Source organism: Rhopalosiphum maidis, chromosome 1 (assembly GCF_003676215.2).
Source record: "Rhopalosiphum maidis isolate BTI-1 chromosome 1, ASM367621v3, whole genome shotgun sequence".
Taxonomy (NCBI): Eukaryota; Metazoa; Arthropoda; class Insecta; order Hemiptera; family Aphididae; genus Rhopalosiphum; species Rhopalosiphum maidis.
Genome location: NC_040877.1, coordinates 50930027 through 50950788, shown reverse-complemented (window position 1 = coordinate 50950788; position 20762 = coordinate 50930027). Strand labels below are relative to the sequence as shown.

General features: G+C 37.5%; 1 protein-coding gene across 1 annotated transcript in view; it reads left to right on the top strand.

Moving 5' to 3' along the window:
- LOC113547792 (B-cell lymphoma/leukemia 11A-like) overlaps window positions 1–10541 on the top strand; it is a 30687-nt gene extending 20146 nt beyond the window's left edge. The window contains 2 exon segments of the mRNA XM_026948292.2: window positions 6767–7046; window positions 7048–10541. Of these exon segments, the coding sequence (XP_026804093.1) occupies window positions 6767–7046; window positions 7048–9502 (2735 nt within the window). The 3' untranslated portion in view covers window positions 9503–10541.
- Window positions 10542–20762: the final 10221 nt, after the last annotated feature.

Sequence of the window (20762 nt, the reverse complement as noted above, 5' to 3'; positions counted from 1 at the left end):
TACTTACTCCGCGCACTTACACATTTTCCCTTTACGCCGCCGGTGTGGTCACTAAACCGTGTCAGGGACGCGGCGGCGTATATAACCTAACCCGACGTTGACGACGACGACGAACGTGTACCTATATATTTATTTAGGTGCCTACCACGACCGCGTTCGCGTTTACAACCGACTTGTAATGGAATATCTTATACGCGTTTCCCGGATCGTTTCCCTTATATCGATTTAATATTATTACAATATCATTATTGCGTCGTTTTAATTATTTTCTTTTCGTCCTCGCTCCGAAAAATGAGAAATAAAAATGACACGGACAATAATAACGAAATATTTTAATATATAATACGATATCTACGTCGTTTTTTTTTCACAGTCTACACTATATTGTATACGACGGGTCACGACCGAGGAAAGTACGATATAATAATAATATTATAATATGTACGGACGCGACTTGAAGAGAAGAAAATAAATTTAAATATCAAAGTGATTAAATGCGCGACGACGACAATAATAATAATATTAAACGCCGTTATATCGGCCGTCGTCACACGACTTAAAAATCTAATAAGTAATAACAGTGTAAACGCTGCACGCCGGATAATAATAATAATATAATCTCATCGGTGGGCGGACGTGGCGTGCTGCAGCGGTCGGTCTATGTACATCGACTGCAGTCATGGTCAGCGTACATATTACAGTTGTGTCCGTCTAAACACACACACACACACATATGGTCTAACCTTACCCATTTTATTATATTATGTACACAGTACATCGGGCGCATCATCATATCTATATAATAAACATACGTAATATTTATAATGTGTACCTATAATAAAAGACACCCACGACATGTGTTTTATATTATAAATATACATATTATAGATACGTATTATCGTATGCGTTGCCTCCGGGTCCGCGACCGGACGTGACTTTCGTTGGCGAAAATTGACCGTGCCAATAATCTTTGAGGACTAGAAATCGTTTATTGTGTTTTTTTTTTTTTTAATTTCTGAATTCGCACGAGTTTCGATTATAATAATATTATGAGCGTGGGTATAAGCGCATACTTACGTACACATCGTACATCGATAGCGCACGCGCGTTTACCTTATTGTACTAATATGCTGGTAACCACATTTCGGGGTTATTATTATTATTATTTTCATCAAACGTCATCGCGTTGACAAAATATGATTTACATAATACATTTTCGGGGCACGCGTATTGTCCAAACCCGCTATAACCATTGCGTGCGTTTCTTTTGTCCGGAGTTTAGTTTTTAAAAATTATTTTCTCCCGTTGCACTTATATACGTATCGTTCGTCACGTATATTGTGTTCCGGGCACATCAAACAAAAACCGGATTTCTCATGCTATATAATATTTTTTAATATTGTTATAATGTTTTATCAAATACGGTCGCCAATCGCGCGGTGTAAGGACTTTTTGTTTCCGACGAATTTGTTCTGTGTACACACTTAATAAATATATATACACATTTATCTTATACACACAACAGACTATAGTTGTTCATTGTATCATCTGAAATATTTCAGTTTCGCTCTGCTGTGTAGATCTATAGAGAACTAATTCTGTTGATATGGCCTTATTTGTGTGGTAAAAAAACATTTTTACACACTCGCACATATTTTAATTAATTTTTAATACATTCGTCGTAATAGGATGCTGTCGTTACGAAACGACGATGAAAAACTTAATATTTATAATTGTTATTACTGTTGTCACTTTGAGGAAGAACATTTGAACGCACCCGTTGAATGGGATAAAAGTTGCAATAAAGGTATCCGTGCATAAGGATAACAAAATGAAAAAAAAATAAATGTAAATATTTCGGTCAATGTTTTTAGGTGATAGTATTCACGCAAAACCTAATTATATACTCCTACGTCAAGTGTCCAGAAAACTGCAACGGATAATTCATGCTTTTAAATTTCCGCGTATTATTTATGTCATTAATAATATTATGTATTATACCTATTACATTTTATACCATTTACAAAACGTATGAATTATATTATACGTACATACACGTAATAAACCAATTATATAATCGAGCATGATTGGTGGGTGGGTGGCTAATAAATAAATAGCAGCTAAATTGCTATAATAATAATTACGCGTTGTGTACATAAATGACATACCTACTCGTTAGTAGACCCGGCTCGTTAAAACGCCGTGTGTATATGTATAGTATTAATATATTTGACGTTACGCATGTTACTGATTCGCGACCGACGGTAATTGATTTATTTAAATGTGCGACGATGACGACGGCTACGGTTATCCGGCGCTATAATATAGCTCGTGGAGTTATAGTCGCAGTATCGTTAAACAAATACATTATATACAAATACAATATACTCTCGGCGGCGTGTACCTACACATAGTGCATGTATGGTTGTATGATCGACTCGACGGCGGTACGTTCGTTTGTGATGTAATAACGAAGGTCGAAACTATTGCAGTCGGTCGTGTATAGTCTACGGGTGAGTGATTGGAGTGGGAAGGGGGTGCTAGGAGGAGGTGGACACTCGTGACGGACGACAGACAATAATAGCTTCAATAAATAATATCTACCCAAAAACGGGATGACGTTTGACGAATTTCGTGAAAATCGTCGAGTGTCGGGCGCGCATTGAGGGTTACACATATACGTGAACAGCATATTATTATGTATAATATAAAAAAAAAAGGATTGGGCGAGGAAAAATACGAATCTGACTGGCGTGGAGACTGCAGCGCGCGAGAGAAATGCAGCAGATGCAGATCACACCACGTATATATACTACATGTCGCGCGTATCCGATATTATATTATTATTATTATTAAAATATATATATAGCATATACGCATGTATAATATTATATACGCGCAGTGGAAAAATGAATATTATTAAAGCCTGGTGTCCGTCACAGCTGTGCGGCGGCCTCTTCGGCGACGTGTACACACCCCAATTTCGGAAAAATAAAAAGGGTTGCGCGCATAATATATTACACGTACACGCGTCCATCGCTTTAAAATACAATAATATGTATCGTGAAACACCCTTATAGGTACAGTCAGGTAATTCGGCGTATATACGCGTGCCCGTCGGGGGTAGGTACCTATACATTATATTATATACCTTGTGGATGTATGCGCTGCTGGTTGATGCAGCGTGCATAAGGTCGGCGGAGGTTTATTACTATTATTACATTTGGGCGCATATTTTATTGTATTGTGTATTATATATTATTATTTATTATTATGACGATATTATCATAGCCGTCAGACGCACGGCCCGTCCGTATGGTCGGACCACTCGTCGATCCGCTGACGGACGCGATCCCCGTCACGTGACAGCGTCACGCAGTCCGTCCGTGATCACGGCCTCGGACGATTATTTCAACAATAATATTTAATGACGGTATATATAGTCTGCAGTAGCGAAACAAAGTGTCGTCGCGCGTAGACCACTTGACGAGAAACAAATAATAATAAATAAATAAATAATAAAAATTACAATATAATAATACGGTTACTGGTTAGTATGATGTCTGGCGGCGAGTCGGCCGAATACGCGTAAATTATGTACATCATATAATTTGTTAAAATTGGCAGTGATTATATTCGAATGTATAATATCTTTTACATAATATTATATTGAGCGCAAATGTATATAGTACAGTATACTCGATTTCGTTCGCCCTACATTATATTATAATAATATGGCTTTGCGCGGACAGCAGGGTCGCCCGCATGCAAAATAGGAGCTATTCTTCTATATATATATATATATATATATATATATATATATGTATAGGTCCTGCGATAAAAAAAATGCAAATTTACGGTTCTCTCTCCTCCACCTCTCCCCTAGGTAGAGACCATCTACTGCCGCGCAGATGACGGCTAACACAGATTGTCCATAAAGCTCGTTTATTTTTTTTTATTTTTTTAAACCTTAAAAAGCTTAAGAGGGTCGACGACGACGACGACAACGGCGACTACGACGACGACGATGAGATAACCCACGTACGGTCCTCCGTCATTGTTCCGCTGCTCGCACCCGCGGGTCCTCTGCCGCTTTTGTGCAGTGCCCGCGCCGCCGACGTTATCTTCTTATAATATACGCACTGTTATATACGTATATAATATAAATATACACGCGGCGGTTAAAGACGCGTGGCGGGGGCGGGAGCAGGACGAGGAGGAGGTTGCGGTGGCGAGGTCCACTTGTGGCCGGCGATGATGAATGCGCTCATAGATATTATTATAATGTATACGTATTATACACAATATAAATATATATATAGCTGGCGACACGCACACGACGACGATCCTCGTCTGCACTTCCCCCGCATATATGACCCGCGCGGCGCCGGAAGAGGAAACTCGCCGCGTATATTCACGTGTCTATATATATACAATATAATATATTATAATAATACCGTGTGTGTGTGTGTGCGCTGTATATGTACGCACAGCGTTTGCGGGCGGCGGGACGAGGAAAGAAAACCTAACCGTAATAATGTGTACGTGTACGTGTGTGTGTGAAGCGCGAGATGGTTAGAATTTGCATTTGAAAAAAATGAAAAGAAAAAAAATGAAATATCCCTCTATATAGCCTTCCTCCTCTTGTCGCACTGCACTCGGATGAGCCTATACTTGCGCGTATATTATATTCACTATACTATAGACGACACTGTTATCGTGCATCACGGAGAAACGTGCTCGGTTCGACTTTTCGTGTTATTTAGAGAAACCGTGTTCTCTCCAGTGCCCCCCTCCCTTTCACAATCACCACCACAGCATCGATCACGGTGCGTGGCGCGAGGACCGCGCGGAAAAAAAAAACGAAATAAGTATAAAAGAAAACGCAAGAGCGTATATTATTTAGACGTTACGCGCGATAATAGCGTAATATTTTTACCCGTCCGGATTCGTCGTAATCCACGTCGGTACTCGTATTGCACATCGTAGTAATAACACAATATGAATCATCTATTGGCGAACACCGATCCATAAGTCGTCTATCGTGTGACGAATGACGATAATAATATAATAATAATAATAGTAATTAATAATCACCTCGTCGTCTTCGATCCGAATTCGGACGACGCGCTCGCGCAGGTACGACATTTCGTGCGCAATAGTTCGCATCTGCCATGAGATTCGTTATTATTTTATTTAACCGATTCCGGTCGGTATTATATTGTACGATATTATATTATTCGATATTTCGCGTCTTTCATTTTTCGTTTTCGCGGTTACGCATTCGAGTCACGCACGGTCCAGCCGCGCCGCCGACGTCGCGCGTACGAGCACATTGCCCGTTGCATTTCCATAGTCGTTTTTACTGTTTTTTTTTTTTTTCAATAATATCCTCTCTCGGGGTCCGGTCGTAACAGCGCATCATCGCGCCACCCGGCGCCCGTGTTTATACGCCACTCGTTCATTATTGCGCTCGCCGCCACTGCCATTACCGTGGCACAGCAGCCGCCACCGCGAAAACGTTATATTTTTATTTTCTACACCAACATCTTGTCCAACGGGGGGGGGAAAAATAAACTTTACAACCCGATAACGGGATTAGAGGGGTTTGCGGTGGCGGTGGTCGCGTTACATATCATCCCTCGGGTCATTTTTTAAAATATAAAAAAACACCACTTTAAACATAATATACGCGCGTATAATGATATATATGAATTATATGATGGGGTGTGAATGTCCGTTTCTCTCTCTTTCTCTCGAGTTTTTTTGTTTAATATTTTTTAATGAAATTTTTACCGCCCCCCTAAAACCACTACTACCGCTGCTATTACGACCTACAACTACTATGTATATTGAACTCACGACGAGTATATACTATTATATATACTGATTGTGTGCGCACGAAATACAATATAGATTTCTAAATAACAAAAACTCGCCGAATCTTGTGCAATAACGCGCAGTTGTCGTCGTCGTTGTTGTTCTCCCGCAGAATTTCGGTCAGCTGCTCGCGCGCACATAATAATATTATGTATAATGTATGGTATGACCCTTTTCGGTCGTAGCCACACGTCATCGGCGCGGTGGCGGCGGCGGCGGCGGCGGCGTCGTCGTCGTTGTCGTCGCCGCTGCCGGAAAACGGCCGTTACTCGCCACCACCGCCGCCGCTCAGCAGTCGCTCGGAGTCCGATCTCGCGCAATCTATTCTCAAGTCAATCATATTTTTTTCTTTCGTTTTGTGCCACCGAGTTTGAGGAATAATAATTGCAGCGTGCGCTCGTAAGCTATACACAATATTAAATGAATAAGGGTCGTCTGGATATACGTACCTACCTCCTGTACGCGTATTGCATACAATAACGCGATAGAAACACAACGACGTCCAGCTCTATTACGAAAACATAAAAACACCGTCGCTCTTTTGTTCCATTATTATTAAATTTTAAATCAATTGAATATACCTACGCTTGACGGTTGCGGCGCGCAGTATGGGTTTATTTATTTTATTATTTTTTTTTTTCTCAACGTCGAGCCGGACCTCGAGAGTATTGTTGTCGTCTTATACGTGTGTAATATACATACGTATATATTATATTATTATTATAGTCTGTACTTGTGTATGATATAAATTACATTATATGCATAGCCCGTGGGGCCGAGAGTAATAGTGCTCGCTCGCATGTACAGTCAATTGACCGATAGGAAATTTCGAAATTACAACGACTGTACTAATCAAATTCTCGTTTTTTTTCTTTCATGTCTGCAGAGCCCAGCAGTTTCGTGTGTTGCACGTGCAAGGCGAGGTTCAACTCGTCGTGGAGACTTTTGCAGCACGCCCAGACCTCGCACTCAATGAAGATATACACAGACGGCACGCCGTCGCCGGTGTCGCAGTCCAAGAACAACTCGTCGTGCTCTTCGCTGGGATCGTCCGGGTGCTCGAGCGGCAACACGTCGTCACTGCCAGGCATGTCGGTCCTGCCGCTCTCCCTTGGCATGCCTCCATCCCGGATGAACATGCACACCCATCCACCACCACCACCACCACCCCACGAGTACCGGGCCGCCGTCAATGGTCGACAATAACCCTATGTCCATGCCTATGCACAACCCTTTTGCTGTTGGAGGCTTGCTTAGGATGCCGATGGGCGAGCCTCCCCAGCGTCCGTCCCCGTTCCCTGGGACGTCTCCCATCGGCAACCCACCATTGTTCGGACGGACGTCCAGTCACCACCAAGATCACCAGTTCCGCATGGAGCAGCTCATGTCCGAACAGTTCAGACTCAATCAGCAGCAGCACGGGCTGGGTTTCGCCGTGGCGGTGGCCGCGGCAAACGCCATGCCCACGTCACCGTTCCCGGGGCTAGCCGCAGCAGCCGCAGCCAACGACCGGAACAATCCTAGACACCCAGCGCCAACGTTACCGGCCTTAAATCTCGATCCGCAGATGGATTTTTACTCGCAGCGATTGCGGCAACTCGCAGGTACCACTAGTCCTGGAGCTGCTACTGCACCAAGTTCGTCGCCTTCGCCGCGAAAAATGACGCCACCCTTTAGCAGCCCCAACAACAACAACAACAACAACAACAACAATCATATCAACAATAGCGTCTCAGCAACAACGGTCCCGACTGTAACGCCACAGACGAACACTACTGTCGCCTCAGCAGTCACCGTCGGCTTGAACAACAATAACAATAACAACAGCAACGTGAGCAACAACAATTCGGTCGAGTCACTATCCGAACAAGACCGGATCGCCGGCGATGCGTCCAGACACACGCTTGACCTGTCGTCCAACGCGTCCAAGGACAAGACGTGCCAAGACATAACCAGTCAACCACAGCTGATTGGTGAGGAAGAGAAGACTCGTGAGTGTGAATACTGCGGAAAGAAGTTCCGGTTCCTGAGCAACTTGATAGTGCATAGGCGTACGCACACCGGCGAAAAGCCGTACAAGTGTTCAGTGTGCGACCACGCGTGTACGCAGAGCTCCAAGTTGAAGCGGCACATGAAAACGCATCGCCGGTCGAACCGGGGAAACGGGCTGGCCGGTGGCGAGTGTGGGACGACCACCAATGGGGTGGATACGAGCTCGACACCGGACTTAACATCCAACGATGATGACGAGGACGATTCTGAAATAGATGACGACGAAGCGGAAATCGAGGAAGAAGATGACGGTGACGAGGACGATGCTGATGAGGATGATGCCGACGAGGACGATGGTGACGATGATGACGAGGAAGAAGAGGAGGAGGATATGGAGTTGGAAGACGAGGACAACGACGAGAACGATGAGGGCGGCGACGTGCCGGAGGACTTGACGACCAAGTCGACATCGTCGGCCGAACACGACAAGAAGCCGGGCGGCAACAGTTCCAATCGCACGTCGCCCGAGAACACGCCCGGTGACCGTATACCGCAACCACTACCACCGAGCTCTCTCGTTGGCGAGCTCATGAGCAAATTCGGTCTGAGCAATATCCAACAGTACAGCGAAGCGTACAAGCAAGCGCTCAAGGAGTCGTCTTCGCTGCTTCCACCACAGTTCCGGATCCGGCGGAAGGACAACTTCCGGCTGTCTCCGTCCATCATACCGGACAACAACAACAGTTCGACAAAGTCAGCGAACCCGTTGCGCAACCTGGAGAACGGACTTGTCGACAAGACGGCGGCGGATATCCGGTTCCGCGAGGAGCTCACCAAGAATCTGATCGCCGCCGGGCAAAACCCGCTTGATCTGGTTGGCGCGCACCACAGCATCTTTGGGCCGGGTTCCGCGTTCGAGAATCCGTTCGATCCGGCCTCCAAGAGGCTGAAGCTGGACACCGACAATCCGCATCACCCACTTCTCACCCGAGAACGGCTGTACGCGGCGAACATGTGGCTTCCGGCCATAGCGGCGCACCACCGGGGCGAGTCGTTCCTAAGCGGACTTCCTGGAAAGCCACCGTCGGCCGGAAGCGGTGTCGGTGAACCGGGTAGCGGCGGCGGCGGTGGTAGCGGCCGCTCGAAACCCGGTCCCAGTTCGCTGTCCGCGGCCCTTAACCTGGGCCTACAGGGGGCGCACTCAAAAAAAGAGTCGCGGCGAAACGACACGTGCGAGTATTGCGGCAAGGTGTTCAAGAACTGCAGTAACCTGACGGTGCACCGGCGGTCGCACACCGGCGAAAAACCGTACAAGTGCGAGTTGTGCTCGTACGCGTGTGCCCAGAGCTCCAAGCTGACCAGGCACATGAAAACTCACGGCCGCCTGGGCAAGGACGTGTACCGATGCCGGTTCTGCGAGATGCCGTTCTCGGTGCCGTCCACACTCGAGAAGCACATGCGCAAGTGCGTCGTCAACCAGAACATCAAGCTGGAGGGCAGCCAATACATCAAAATGGACGACGGTTCGAAGACCGCGGAATCCGGCGGCGCCGGTGGTTACATCTTGCCGTCGTCCATGGTCGACGACGAGTCGTACAGCAGTTCGGCCGTTTCCAAGGACAACACATGACTCTTCCCATGGAGGGGTTTCAGCCCCCTCCCCGTACAGAGTACGACGATATACTGACGGCGGATGCCGAGGAGCACATAGTCCACTGCACAGAGAATCGACGAAAAACCAATTTTATTATATTTAATAACGATGTCTACTATTAGATCATACTCGACACGCATATTTTAATATTATGTAAGTGCGTTAAGAAATATATATATAAATAGATAATTTACAAAATACAAATAGATCTCGAAAAACATTTATATGACGATAATATTTTTGTTTTGACCATACAGTTTCATGTGTTTTTTTTTTATTTAGTTACCGTTTCACTATAACTCTTTTTTGAAAAAAAAAAAATCTATAACATTGTTATTATAAACCACGCGGAAAACAAGACGTCTTCTCCGCCGATCGTCTTTCTATCGTGTACCGCTACAACACCTCTGTATAGGTCTGGTGTAAATACAGTCTTGTTTTAATTTAATTTTACATATATATATATATTTTTTTTTTTTAATCTTCCTTTATCTGTTCGTATAAGGCTATATATTATACCCACGGTTAAACGGCATAACATCGATTCGCTCAAAACAATATTATGCTAACTGAAAACGACGTACCATTCCAAATGCCTATCTACTACTATATATATATATACTATACGGTTTTCGCGTTCACCGGACGTTGTACAGTTTGCGTCTATTTTTTTTTTTTTTTTTAACTTAATTTTCTTTCGCGCCAATTCCGTTTCAACGAAAGTACCTCCTACATTCCCGAGAGATCATCACGAGTTCCACACCGAAGACTGCATTTTTCGAGTTCACATAATCATTATTAAAGTTTTCCAACCGCTTTATACATACGCGTCACGTTTACGTGTAGACCGAGTGGATGCGCGTGATTATGTGAAGGAAAAACGATATTGTAAATGATAATAATTGTATTAATATTATACGATATTATCTCGATATACATTCCCAGAAAATTTGTAAATATAAATAACGTGTCGAACACATCATGTATTATAATAAAAAACAATATATAAGTCCCATTTCTCCACCGTGTAAATAATTTTTCATAAAAATAAGTACAAAATGTTTATAAGTTTAGAATTTTGTCGTGTAGATTTTTTTTTTTTTTTTTTATTGTTAACAATCGTTTGTTTTTTTCTCTTTTAGAAATGAGTAATTTCTAACAAAAAAAAAAAAAAAAAAATGTTGTAAATTCGGTTTATGTTTGACTAGTCTGTTATTTATTATTTTACAACTACAATTATTTTTATTATTATTATTATTATTATTATTATTATTATTATTATTATTACTATTATTATTATTATTATTATTATTACGATTATTATTTGATTTAGAATTAAAAGCATCTCCAAATCCCAAGTATAAACTCACCAATAAAATGTTTGAAATTAAAAATAAGAAAAAAACAAAAAAAAAATTATTAAAAGTTATAAACATATACCTACGTTTTAATTAAAATTGCGTTTACGCTCACTAATGTTCCTCATTATTTTATTGTAGAGTTCTTATACGGATTAGAGTTTAAAAAAATGGTGTATTTAAATTTTCCTATGTAATTTAGGAAATACCTTACGTAAATAAATTGTAAGTTTAATATTTTATTGACTGTGCGTTTGGTTTAAAAAAAATATATATATTATCATCACTGTACCTAAAAATAAATAAATATAAATAAATAAATAATCGTCTATCTTTTTATTATTAATTATTTGTATCATTATTGTTTATTAAATATTGTTGAAGTGATGAGATTTAGATTAGGTTTAGTGAAACTTCACGATGTCGACCGTTTTCGGTTTCGGCATCCGACGACATTTTTTCAGAATTTTGATGGTCACTCGACATGATATAATAATAATCATCATTATTATTTCACTGTCGCATTATTTTTTTTCGTTTGTCGAGTAATCACCAAAACTCTGACCTCCGACGTCAGAAATCGAAACGCAGACAACGGCCGTACATCTAATATAATATAATATAATTTTATTTCTCTGTATAAATTTATATATATATATATATATATATATATATGAGTACTACAGTACCTATATATGTGACACAGAAACACAGAAACACACACGTACACACATAAAAACACGAACGATGTATTTGTTTTCTATAAAATTAAAATAGGTAGGCATTTACCTAAAAATCATAGACATATATTTATATATATATATATATTTGTAATAACAAAATATCACGTCACCCCGACGTTGTTCTCAAAGTTATTATTTCTTGTTTTTAAAATCAAAACTTTGCATTGAAAGATGTCTCTCCTTCTACGTATACATATTATTATTAATATCATTATTATTATACAAGTATTATATATATATATATATTATATTGTATTATATAACATACGTTTTGTACTGCAAACAGTTTTTCGTTTATTGTTTTTTTTTTTTTTATTTATCACTATCGTTGTATGTACATAATACCTACTATATTATAATATTATTTATTTTACGTCGAATCGGTTTTTTTCTTTTAAGTGATTATATATATATATATATATATATACATACTATATAAATGATTTGTTTAGAATATTGTAATTGGTTTAATAAGATAATATATTATATGATATAATATAAATATATACATATTATACATACATTAAAATATTATATCAGACTTGTGTTGAAAATCTTGCGCCTCATTCCTGTGACCTCTGTCGTCGCGATTCAATTTGTCGGAAAAAAATTCGTATCCACGTCAGTCCGTGGAGTCCGTGACCTGTATAACGTGCGAGATGGATATAACTTTTACCCGTCAATATATTCTGCACTTATATACACCCCTCGCCGTGAGCATAATATAATATTATTGTGTTTTCTAGTGCGGGGGCTCCGCGTGTTTGCGCATCGCGTAGAAATAGAATATGTGCAGGTGTTTTATTTGACTGCAAAATATCGTGTAGCCAGCAACCAACGCATTTGCGCGTTGATTTTCGATAAGGACATCAAAATATTTTTGTTGACCATGTAGTCACATTGTGATGTTTACGTTTAAGTAAAAACAACTTTACATTTTAACTTGTTTTGATGTATAATACGAGACATCATGATCGTTTTAAATCAACACACTTCGACTAAATGCCGAGTGGTATTAATTTGACAATTTATTGTCTGTTGCCAAAGACATAATTTAAATGTTCACCGCCGTGTATTACAGTTGTTAACATTTTATTACATTTCAGTTATCATAAAATACGTTTTACCTAATTTTGCGTAATATTCATTTTTAGTACTAACAACTGTGTGCTGTAATGTGCATGTGTATGTATGTACATAATATATAGTCTTAACAACAACACTGAAACAGTTGTTTGCAGAAAAAATCGATAAATCTCTGTGAAATGGTAAACGGTGATCATAGATATTTCAATCGTACACACTACATCGACTTGATATAACGATTTATGTACAGCGAATAGTTTACAAAACTCGAACGTTTTTCCGTTCAAAGTGTTAAAGTCGTATTTCCAAAACATACTATACATATAATACAACCTATCCGGCTATCCACCTACCTGTTTTGTTATTCATCGAATAATTTTATCCCCCTCCCACTACATTATCCTAATTTATTTTTTTCGAGGTTTCCACGTCAGCGTTTACACGAAAAACGGATTTTTTTATTCCCATGTACCTATATAAATGTATTATATTATCATAATGTTAAATTAATATTTACACATCGGAAAATCGTGTATTCGAGTCTGTCAGGAAGTTAATGAACCTTAAATAAATCATATGGCATTTTGACTTTTCCCCCTCCGGAACAAATTCACAATAGGTATTTTTTTTTCTATAACTATACGTACGCGCTGCGCACTACATTATTAAAGTGATAAAACATAATAGATATTTTTTAGCTAATATTACGTACTTAAAAAAACACATAAATATATTACATTGTAAATTGTTTTAGTCGGCACAAGATAATCATATCGATTTGTATTATTAGACAATTATTGCATTTTTTTTCGGGGTTTTGGACTTTTTTCCGTGGGTATTTTTCTACCGGTTTTTCTTTCGGGGCAGACTTTTATTGGTATGCGATGCACTGCGGACGAGATGACGATCCGTCGCAGACGACGAAAACGTTTAAATCTGTATAATATGTACACAATCATATACACGCGCGTATTATAATTCACGAACAATATTATTGTTTTCCACGCCTGCAGCGCACCGTCGGGGCACTTGAAAAGGATATCATCATTATCGTCAGATATATTACGTCGAACAAACCGAATGGGCATACCCATTAGATTACAATATTATTATGATGACACGCTGCGGCGATCGGAGTGCACAATAATTATAAATTAAACGTACGTACACCTGATGCGGCAGCCGTACGCATCTAAACGCATGCGAATAACACAAGTACGTATATGATATCCTGCAACCGTCAATTAAGTATTAACGGGAATTATATATTACGGTGACGTCGGGTGCCGCGCGCGTGTCCGTAGCGTGTTTAAGGATTTTTTTCAAACGACAGCCGACAGGTAGGTATATAATTAAAAACGGCACAATAAATTAGACGGAAAAATCGAATTTACAAGGGACAATCCACAATGCGCGCTTTTTTACGTGTACAGTTGATAGTCGATAATTGTGACGGTCGTAATGATATTACAGTTAATATACGATTTTATTTTGTGACTGAAATATTTGACTAGCGCTATTAATAAATATAAAACCGGGGAACTCGCTCTGCTGCGTAGCAGGTTTTAAGTGTACTTACCTCGTAATTAAGTAAAGGTCACCGCGTGCAATGGATGCGTGTTAAATTTAAATTTAATTTTAAAAGAATTGCTTTCGAAAAAGATTCTGCGCCGAGACGGTATGTCAGCCTTCATTTCTAAGAATGACGTATTATAAATAATTTATATGTAAGTATACTGTAATGAGTAATTTATTTTTCAATTAGTATAGAGTATACGGTATGTTGCAGAGCTAATCTATGCCGAAACTATCGCGTATGTTATATTATTATTAACTATTATAATATCGTAGACAGCACAGCCAGACAGGTACCTACATAATTGCCATTAACTTAAAAAATTCTACAGACACAACAGACAGTACAGCGGTGTGAATGTACTCGTAGAATCTATATTTGTGGTGTAAATATCTAAAAATTACAATCTAAATACTTTGATTGTGGTTCAGTAAATAATATACTTAATAGCGAAAAGCTTCATATCATTCCAACTATTACTGTATTTTTAATTGTAGTACATAACGAAAATGTTTTGAGCAAAAATTATCATGTAATTTCAAAAAATGTCCATACACCACGATACGCAATTCAATCCATGCAAATACCTATAATACGTTATCAACAAATTACGTGGAATGAAAATCCTAGCAAAAGTAGTTACCCTTTTTTTTAAGGATATTTCACTATACTCATACATTTACGTTACTTCAGTTTATGATTTATTTTTCTATAAGTATTACGGTTTAACTAATTCTTGCCAAAAATAAACGAAATATATATTATTATGGATAGGATAATAATCAATGTAGTCGTCTATTATTATTTATATTTATAGATAATAATTATGTTTTTATTGTTGGTGATATCGAATTAAGGATGTTATGATTGATTTTATTTAGTTATATAAGTAACATTAATATATTATTAAAAATAAATTGATGAATGGAGACGTAGTAAAGACATTTTTACAATAAATACATCACATTTTGAAATTCGTTTCGATTTTATATACAATCTATTATATGTATATTATGTTCAAAATATGGAAAAAAAATCGAGAATAAACCAAATTGTAAACAATCAATTGGAATAACAGGAAAAAAATATGCAAATGCATAAAAATCCTAGCCCATATACCAGCTATTATAATATAATAATTCATGTAATATTATTATAGGTAACCCAATACCGACGTACTGTAGAACTATATGAACCACCATTTGAAGGGAGCTTGATTTTTGATAAAATGATGCCTCCTTTTAGTTAGCAAGATATTCGTGTATGATCAAACACTTAATAACATGTTTACATTTCTGTTACTTAAATTGTATTATAAATACTATCCAGTCTGTTTTGAAAAATATAAATTAAAATAAATAAGACATTTAAATTACAGTTACAAATAATCAAAACATGTGATTTCAAAAAACGTAACTAATGACTAATATGCAGTTAAGTGCTTCAATTTCAGCCATTGACTTGAATAATTCGTAAAACAGTTAATTTGCAAAAAAAAAACACAAACATGATAAAATAAAATATCTATAATTTTATTATGCTCACGGGCACGACACAAACGCACAGTACTTTACAATTTAATGCAAACGTCAAACATTATCATCAAAAACTTACATACCAATAGTCAATTATTTTTGACAATGTTTTGGGAAAAGTATGAGTTCGCTAAACATAAAATCATGGTCTACAAAAAATGTTGATCAACTAGACCAAAATATGTTGTTATTAGTTATATTTCATTTCATTTCATTATAAAAAGCTATCAAAATAAAAATTAATTTTTTCAAATACACGTCGACGTGGCTATATTATTTTTGAGAGGCTGAGAATTTCGAAAAGAATGGCCCAGAAAATAAGAATATTTAAATACATTAATTAATGTCAATAGAGGTTATTTTGTATTTTTGAAATATTATTATACGAGAGTGAAAACTATAAAGTAAAGTATAATAGTTTAAGCACATGCGACCATCGTGCAAGATATAAACATAGGTGAAAGTCTTAACACAAACCTAAGGTCAAAATCATAATTTTACTAGAGGCTTTTACAAATTATATCTGTACATGTAAATTAAATTCAAAATTGATGCATACCCATTTTTTATTAATTCGATTTTTTTTTTTTTTGTATTATTTATTGTTTAATCAAAATATGTAGAAATATTTTTAAAACAAAAAAAAAATATACCTATAGTATGTTAAATTTTTCAGTTCAGTTTCCCCATTTAATAAAATCACTAATGTTGTGGTCAAGATTTAGGTTAGAAATTTCGAATAATTGTTGCCTTAAAAATTGATACATATTAAGAACCAACTAAGTTTGAGTCGAAAAGCTTGAACTTTAAGTGTTGTATTTGAGGCCAAGATGATAGAACTACAGTCTTGTTACAACTTTGTTCGTATTTAAAGATGCTATTTTATAATATTATATTAGTACACATCTATTATAATTAAATCCAAGGACAAGCAGATATAATTATTAATAACAACGATGAGATAAACATTATAGTTTTAGTTATCGAGAGACAAAAGTTATTTTAAATTACCCGGTTTTTACAATATAAAAAAGTGTTATCTTGAACCGATTGAAAAATAAAAAGGTGTCGTTACATTCGTGGTAAAAGGAAAATAATCGCTTAAGGCTGTAGAAGCTTAGCCAGTTAGTAGTTAATGAGTTACGAAGCGTTGGGCATTAGATCAAATAATATACGTATAAACCGATTACAGAACAGTGTTATTTGAGGGTGAATGTTTGTCGTCAGCGTGAATCATTGTGTGAATAGCGTAGGAAATGAGAGAGAATATCGTACTGCGATACACACATACAGTGTATGTACGGGCATTTCCAGAGTAATAATTAAAATTATTATTGTTTCGTGTGGAAGGAGTGGCGGTGGGCGGGGGGAGGGGGGGGGTAAATGAAAACGTTTTTAGAGGTCATCAAAAAATGGGACGTGGAGGCGTATGGCAATGGATATGGTGAGGTGGATGACAAACATGGGAGTATCTGACACCGCTCGCGTGGGATAAGGAGAAGAATGTTATCTGGACGATACAATAAAGAGCTATCGGCTGTACAGATATTTATTTTTTTTTTACAGTTGTTAGCACGCACGGCACAAAGTGGACGGAAGCACTGTGCTTATCTGGGACACTGGGCTGGGGGGTGTATAAAAAACACAGCTTCGAATCGAATTACAAAAGTAAACCAGACAAAATACATGTGACCGGTTGTTGCAACTATCGCGGAGCCACACGCCGCACGCACAATGGATCTGTTGTGGGCTTGTGGTGTTACATTTAAAAGACTGCGATAATGCCGTTCGAAAAATATTCAAGCGGAGAGCCTAACCATGCTACTTGAGTTTTTTTTTTTTTTTTTTAATTATCAAACTTGTAACACTTTCCGTGTGAAAAAAAAAAAAGATAAACAATTTTAAAAACAAACAAATCATCATCAGTCATCGCCGTTGAGCCCGAACGATTCCTATATTACTGATTGTACGTAAAAAAAAAATAGACGGCCTCGTCGCATGGCCCATAGGCGCAACACGCCTATATAATATGTTTAAATTCTACGTCATTTATGTGGTTATATTAATATTAATGCCACTTTGTAGAATACAATAGGAGCACCGTTTGGAAAATCGATGCTTATAAGAAATTCTAGATTTAGATTTATTAAATTATCACGATACGTCATACTATGTATTATGTATGCGCAAACGATATTTTTTTGGTACATAACAAATACTACAATAATACGAAATTTGAGTAAAATTACAGTTCGTGTATAGCTAGTTGCTGAATTATTTGTCTTCGAATAGAATAGAATATTATACATTAATGATTATTATAATTATTAATTAATTAATTAACTTTTTTTAGATTGCATGATGGTGTGGTGGACTTGTGTCATTGGTGTGTTGTAAAACTATTTCAACATAATTATTGTAAAAACTACCTCTGAAATATATTTCAATATTTAATATTTGGATGAAAAAATATTAAAAAGCAAATATTAATACTTTAAATAGGTATTTACTTATCCGTATGAAAGGCAATGAGAATCGAAATTGTCTAGGTAATTTTTTGTTTTGACATCTTTATGAATATGTCTACAAATACAAAGAATAAAGATAAAAATATTCTTTATTTTTTTTTTTATATATATTTTTTGATAAAAAAATAAATGGTATTTTATAGTACTTTTTTTAAAATCCGTACAAAACAGTAGTGTTTATCTTTTAAGTTACTGAAAATGTTAACAAACAACAACATTTACAAATTATAATATGAAAACTTACATCTATTATTAGTGAGTACTCGAATAGTTAAATTAATATCATTTTTAAACCTCTTCCAGCTTAAATTGTAAGTTACTAAGTCAGTCATTTGTAATTATTTCTTAAAATTAGATACCTGATATATTAATTTTTTTAAATAAATCTTATAATTCACTTCAGCAATAACATAAGTTTTTTATGTCAATCAGTTGACAAAATTAGATCTTATTTTACATCGATAATTTATTATTTTAATTTTTAATAATACCTACATACCGAAATACATTATACATATGCAGTTGCATATTGGCATATTGCATATAAAACAATAAACTTAACTAATACATAAATTATAATTTATAACAAATTTCAAATTAACTATGTATTAATTATAACGTTGTCATATATTTTTTTCCACGACTGAGATATGTTGTGGTCTAACTCTAAAACTCAATAATGTAACTAATTTTCTCTCTCTTTGTGCAACGCATTGATTTAGAAGACTACATTATTATTTCAGAATAACAAAAAATATAATTTTAGTAAGTACATATTAATACCTATATATTATTAAGTATTAGACAATAAAATCTAATAAAATCTTGACGAATCTGTTAATTATAAGAATCTTTTAAGAGAGAAGGGTTGATAAATAGTAAATTCCCTTAGCCCCTTAGATACACGCTGGTGTCGTATGACCATGGTTTACAGGTTAAATAAATATTTTTTAAATTGAGTTAGCAAATAAATCCCGACGGGATTTACCATAAAAGTACGAGTTTATTCGAGATTATTTTTTATATAGTGTATTTTGTGTTTATATATATATATATATATATAAAAGTCCAAGATAAGTATTTCAAATAAATCAAAAATGTTTAATACAACTCCTGATACAGAGGGCTCCTCTCCCTGCCCCGCATTAATCAGCATCTTGAATTTATTTTTCCCAGTACTATTTATTTTTATTTTATGAAATGCTAATTTGACAATTGTATTATTGCGTGTAGATAAACTTATGAATATATTAACAAAAACCAAGGTCGATTCTCGGCAGAAGGCGGAGTGATGCACTCGCATAAATCCCTTAAATACGGTACTATGCCGTATCACATATAGCCGCATACTCGCGTGCGCGATAAATATTCGTAAGAGGTATACACTATACGTGAGAGATTCGGTCAAGTAGTTAATAATATATTATGTGATGTATAGTGATTACAAGTCATTTACTCGAAATTATGATCTTTTGGTAGCGACGTCATAACGGAACAAAAAAATCGAGGAACAACGCGTAGCCGTCGAAAGACCGCCGAGCCGGCGCCCGGCGACGCGCGCTTTATTCCGGTGGGCCGCCTAAAAAACCGTAAAAACGTTCGGTTTTTTTTCCGTCCGGGCCAGTCATCAGCTCGGCCCGTGTGCACATCCAATAACACGATGTCGTACGCACCGCACATGCCTACACGCATATCATACGATGTAGGTACACCGCGATAATAATTATATCATATATATATATATATATATATAGCGCTACATAATATCGTCATGTACACAACATCCGCGTGTGCGTGTACAACGTCTATTACGATACCAATACTGCACCGCAGTAAAACGGCGTATCGCGCACAAAAATCGTGATGGGGTCCGCGGCCGGAGCGTCGTATTATAAACACGAGCGCTATATTACCATATACACACGCGTTATATCATACGTACATGTGTTCAGACGCACATTTTTTTTTCCACCTATGACGTCTGTGCACATGTTGAGTGTCGTCTGTACAACGTTGTGAGTGTGTGTGTTATATTGTACGCGACGACGATACGGTCTGTGTCCGTGTGAGTGTACATATATATTATGCTAATGTGCGGTGATGTGTGCCGTTCGATGTGTACTGTGTGTGTGTGTGTGTGTGTGTGTGTGTGTGTGTGTGTGTGTGTGTGTGTGTGCGCGCGCGCGCGCGCGCGCGATGAACTCGCTTTTGACGTATTTGTACAGCGTCGTTTTATACGACTACAATGACTTACAATGTGTGTATTTTTTTTTTTTTTATTCTGAAAGTATTGTACGTGTGAATATACAAACAAGTCCGTCCGTCCGCCGTCGCCGTGGTGGATTTGAGGAAACGCGTTGCGGGCTACACCAACGCGAAACATTCGTAGGTACATTAGTTTCGGCGTAAA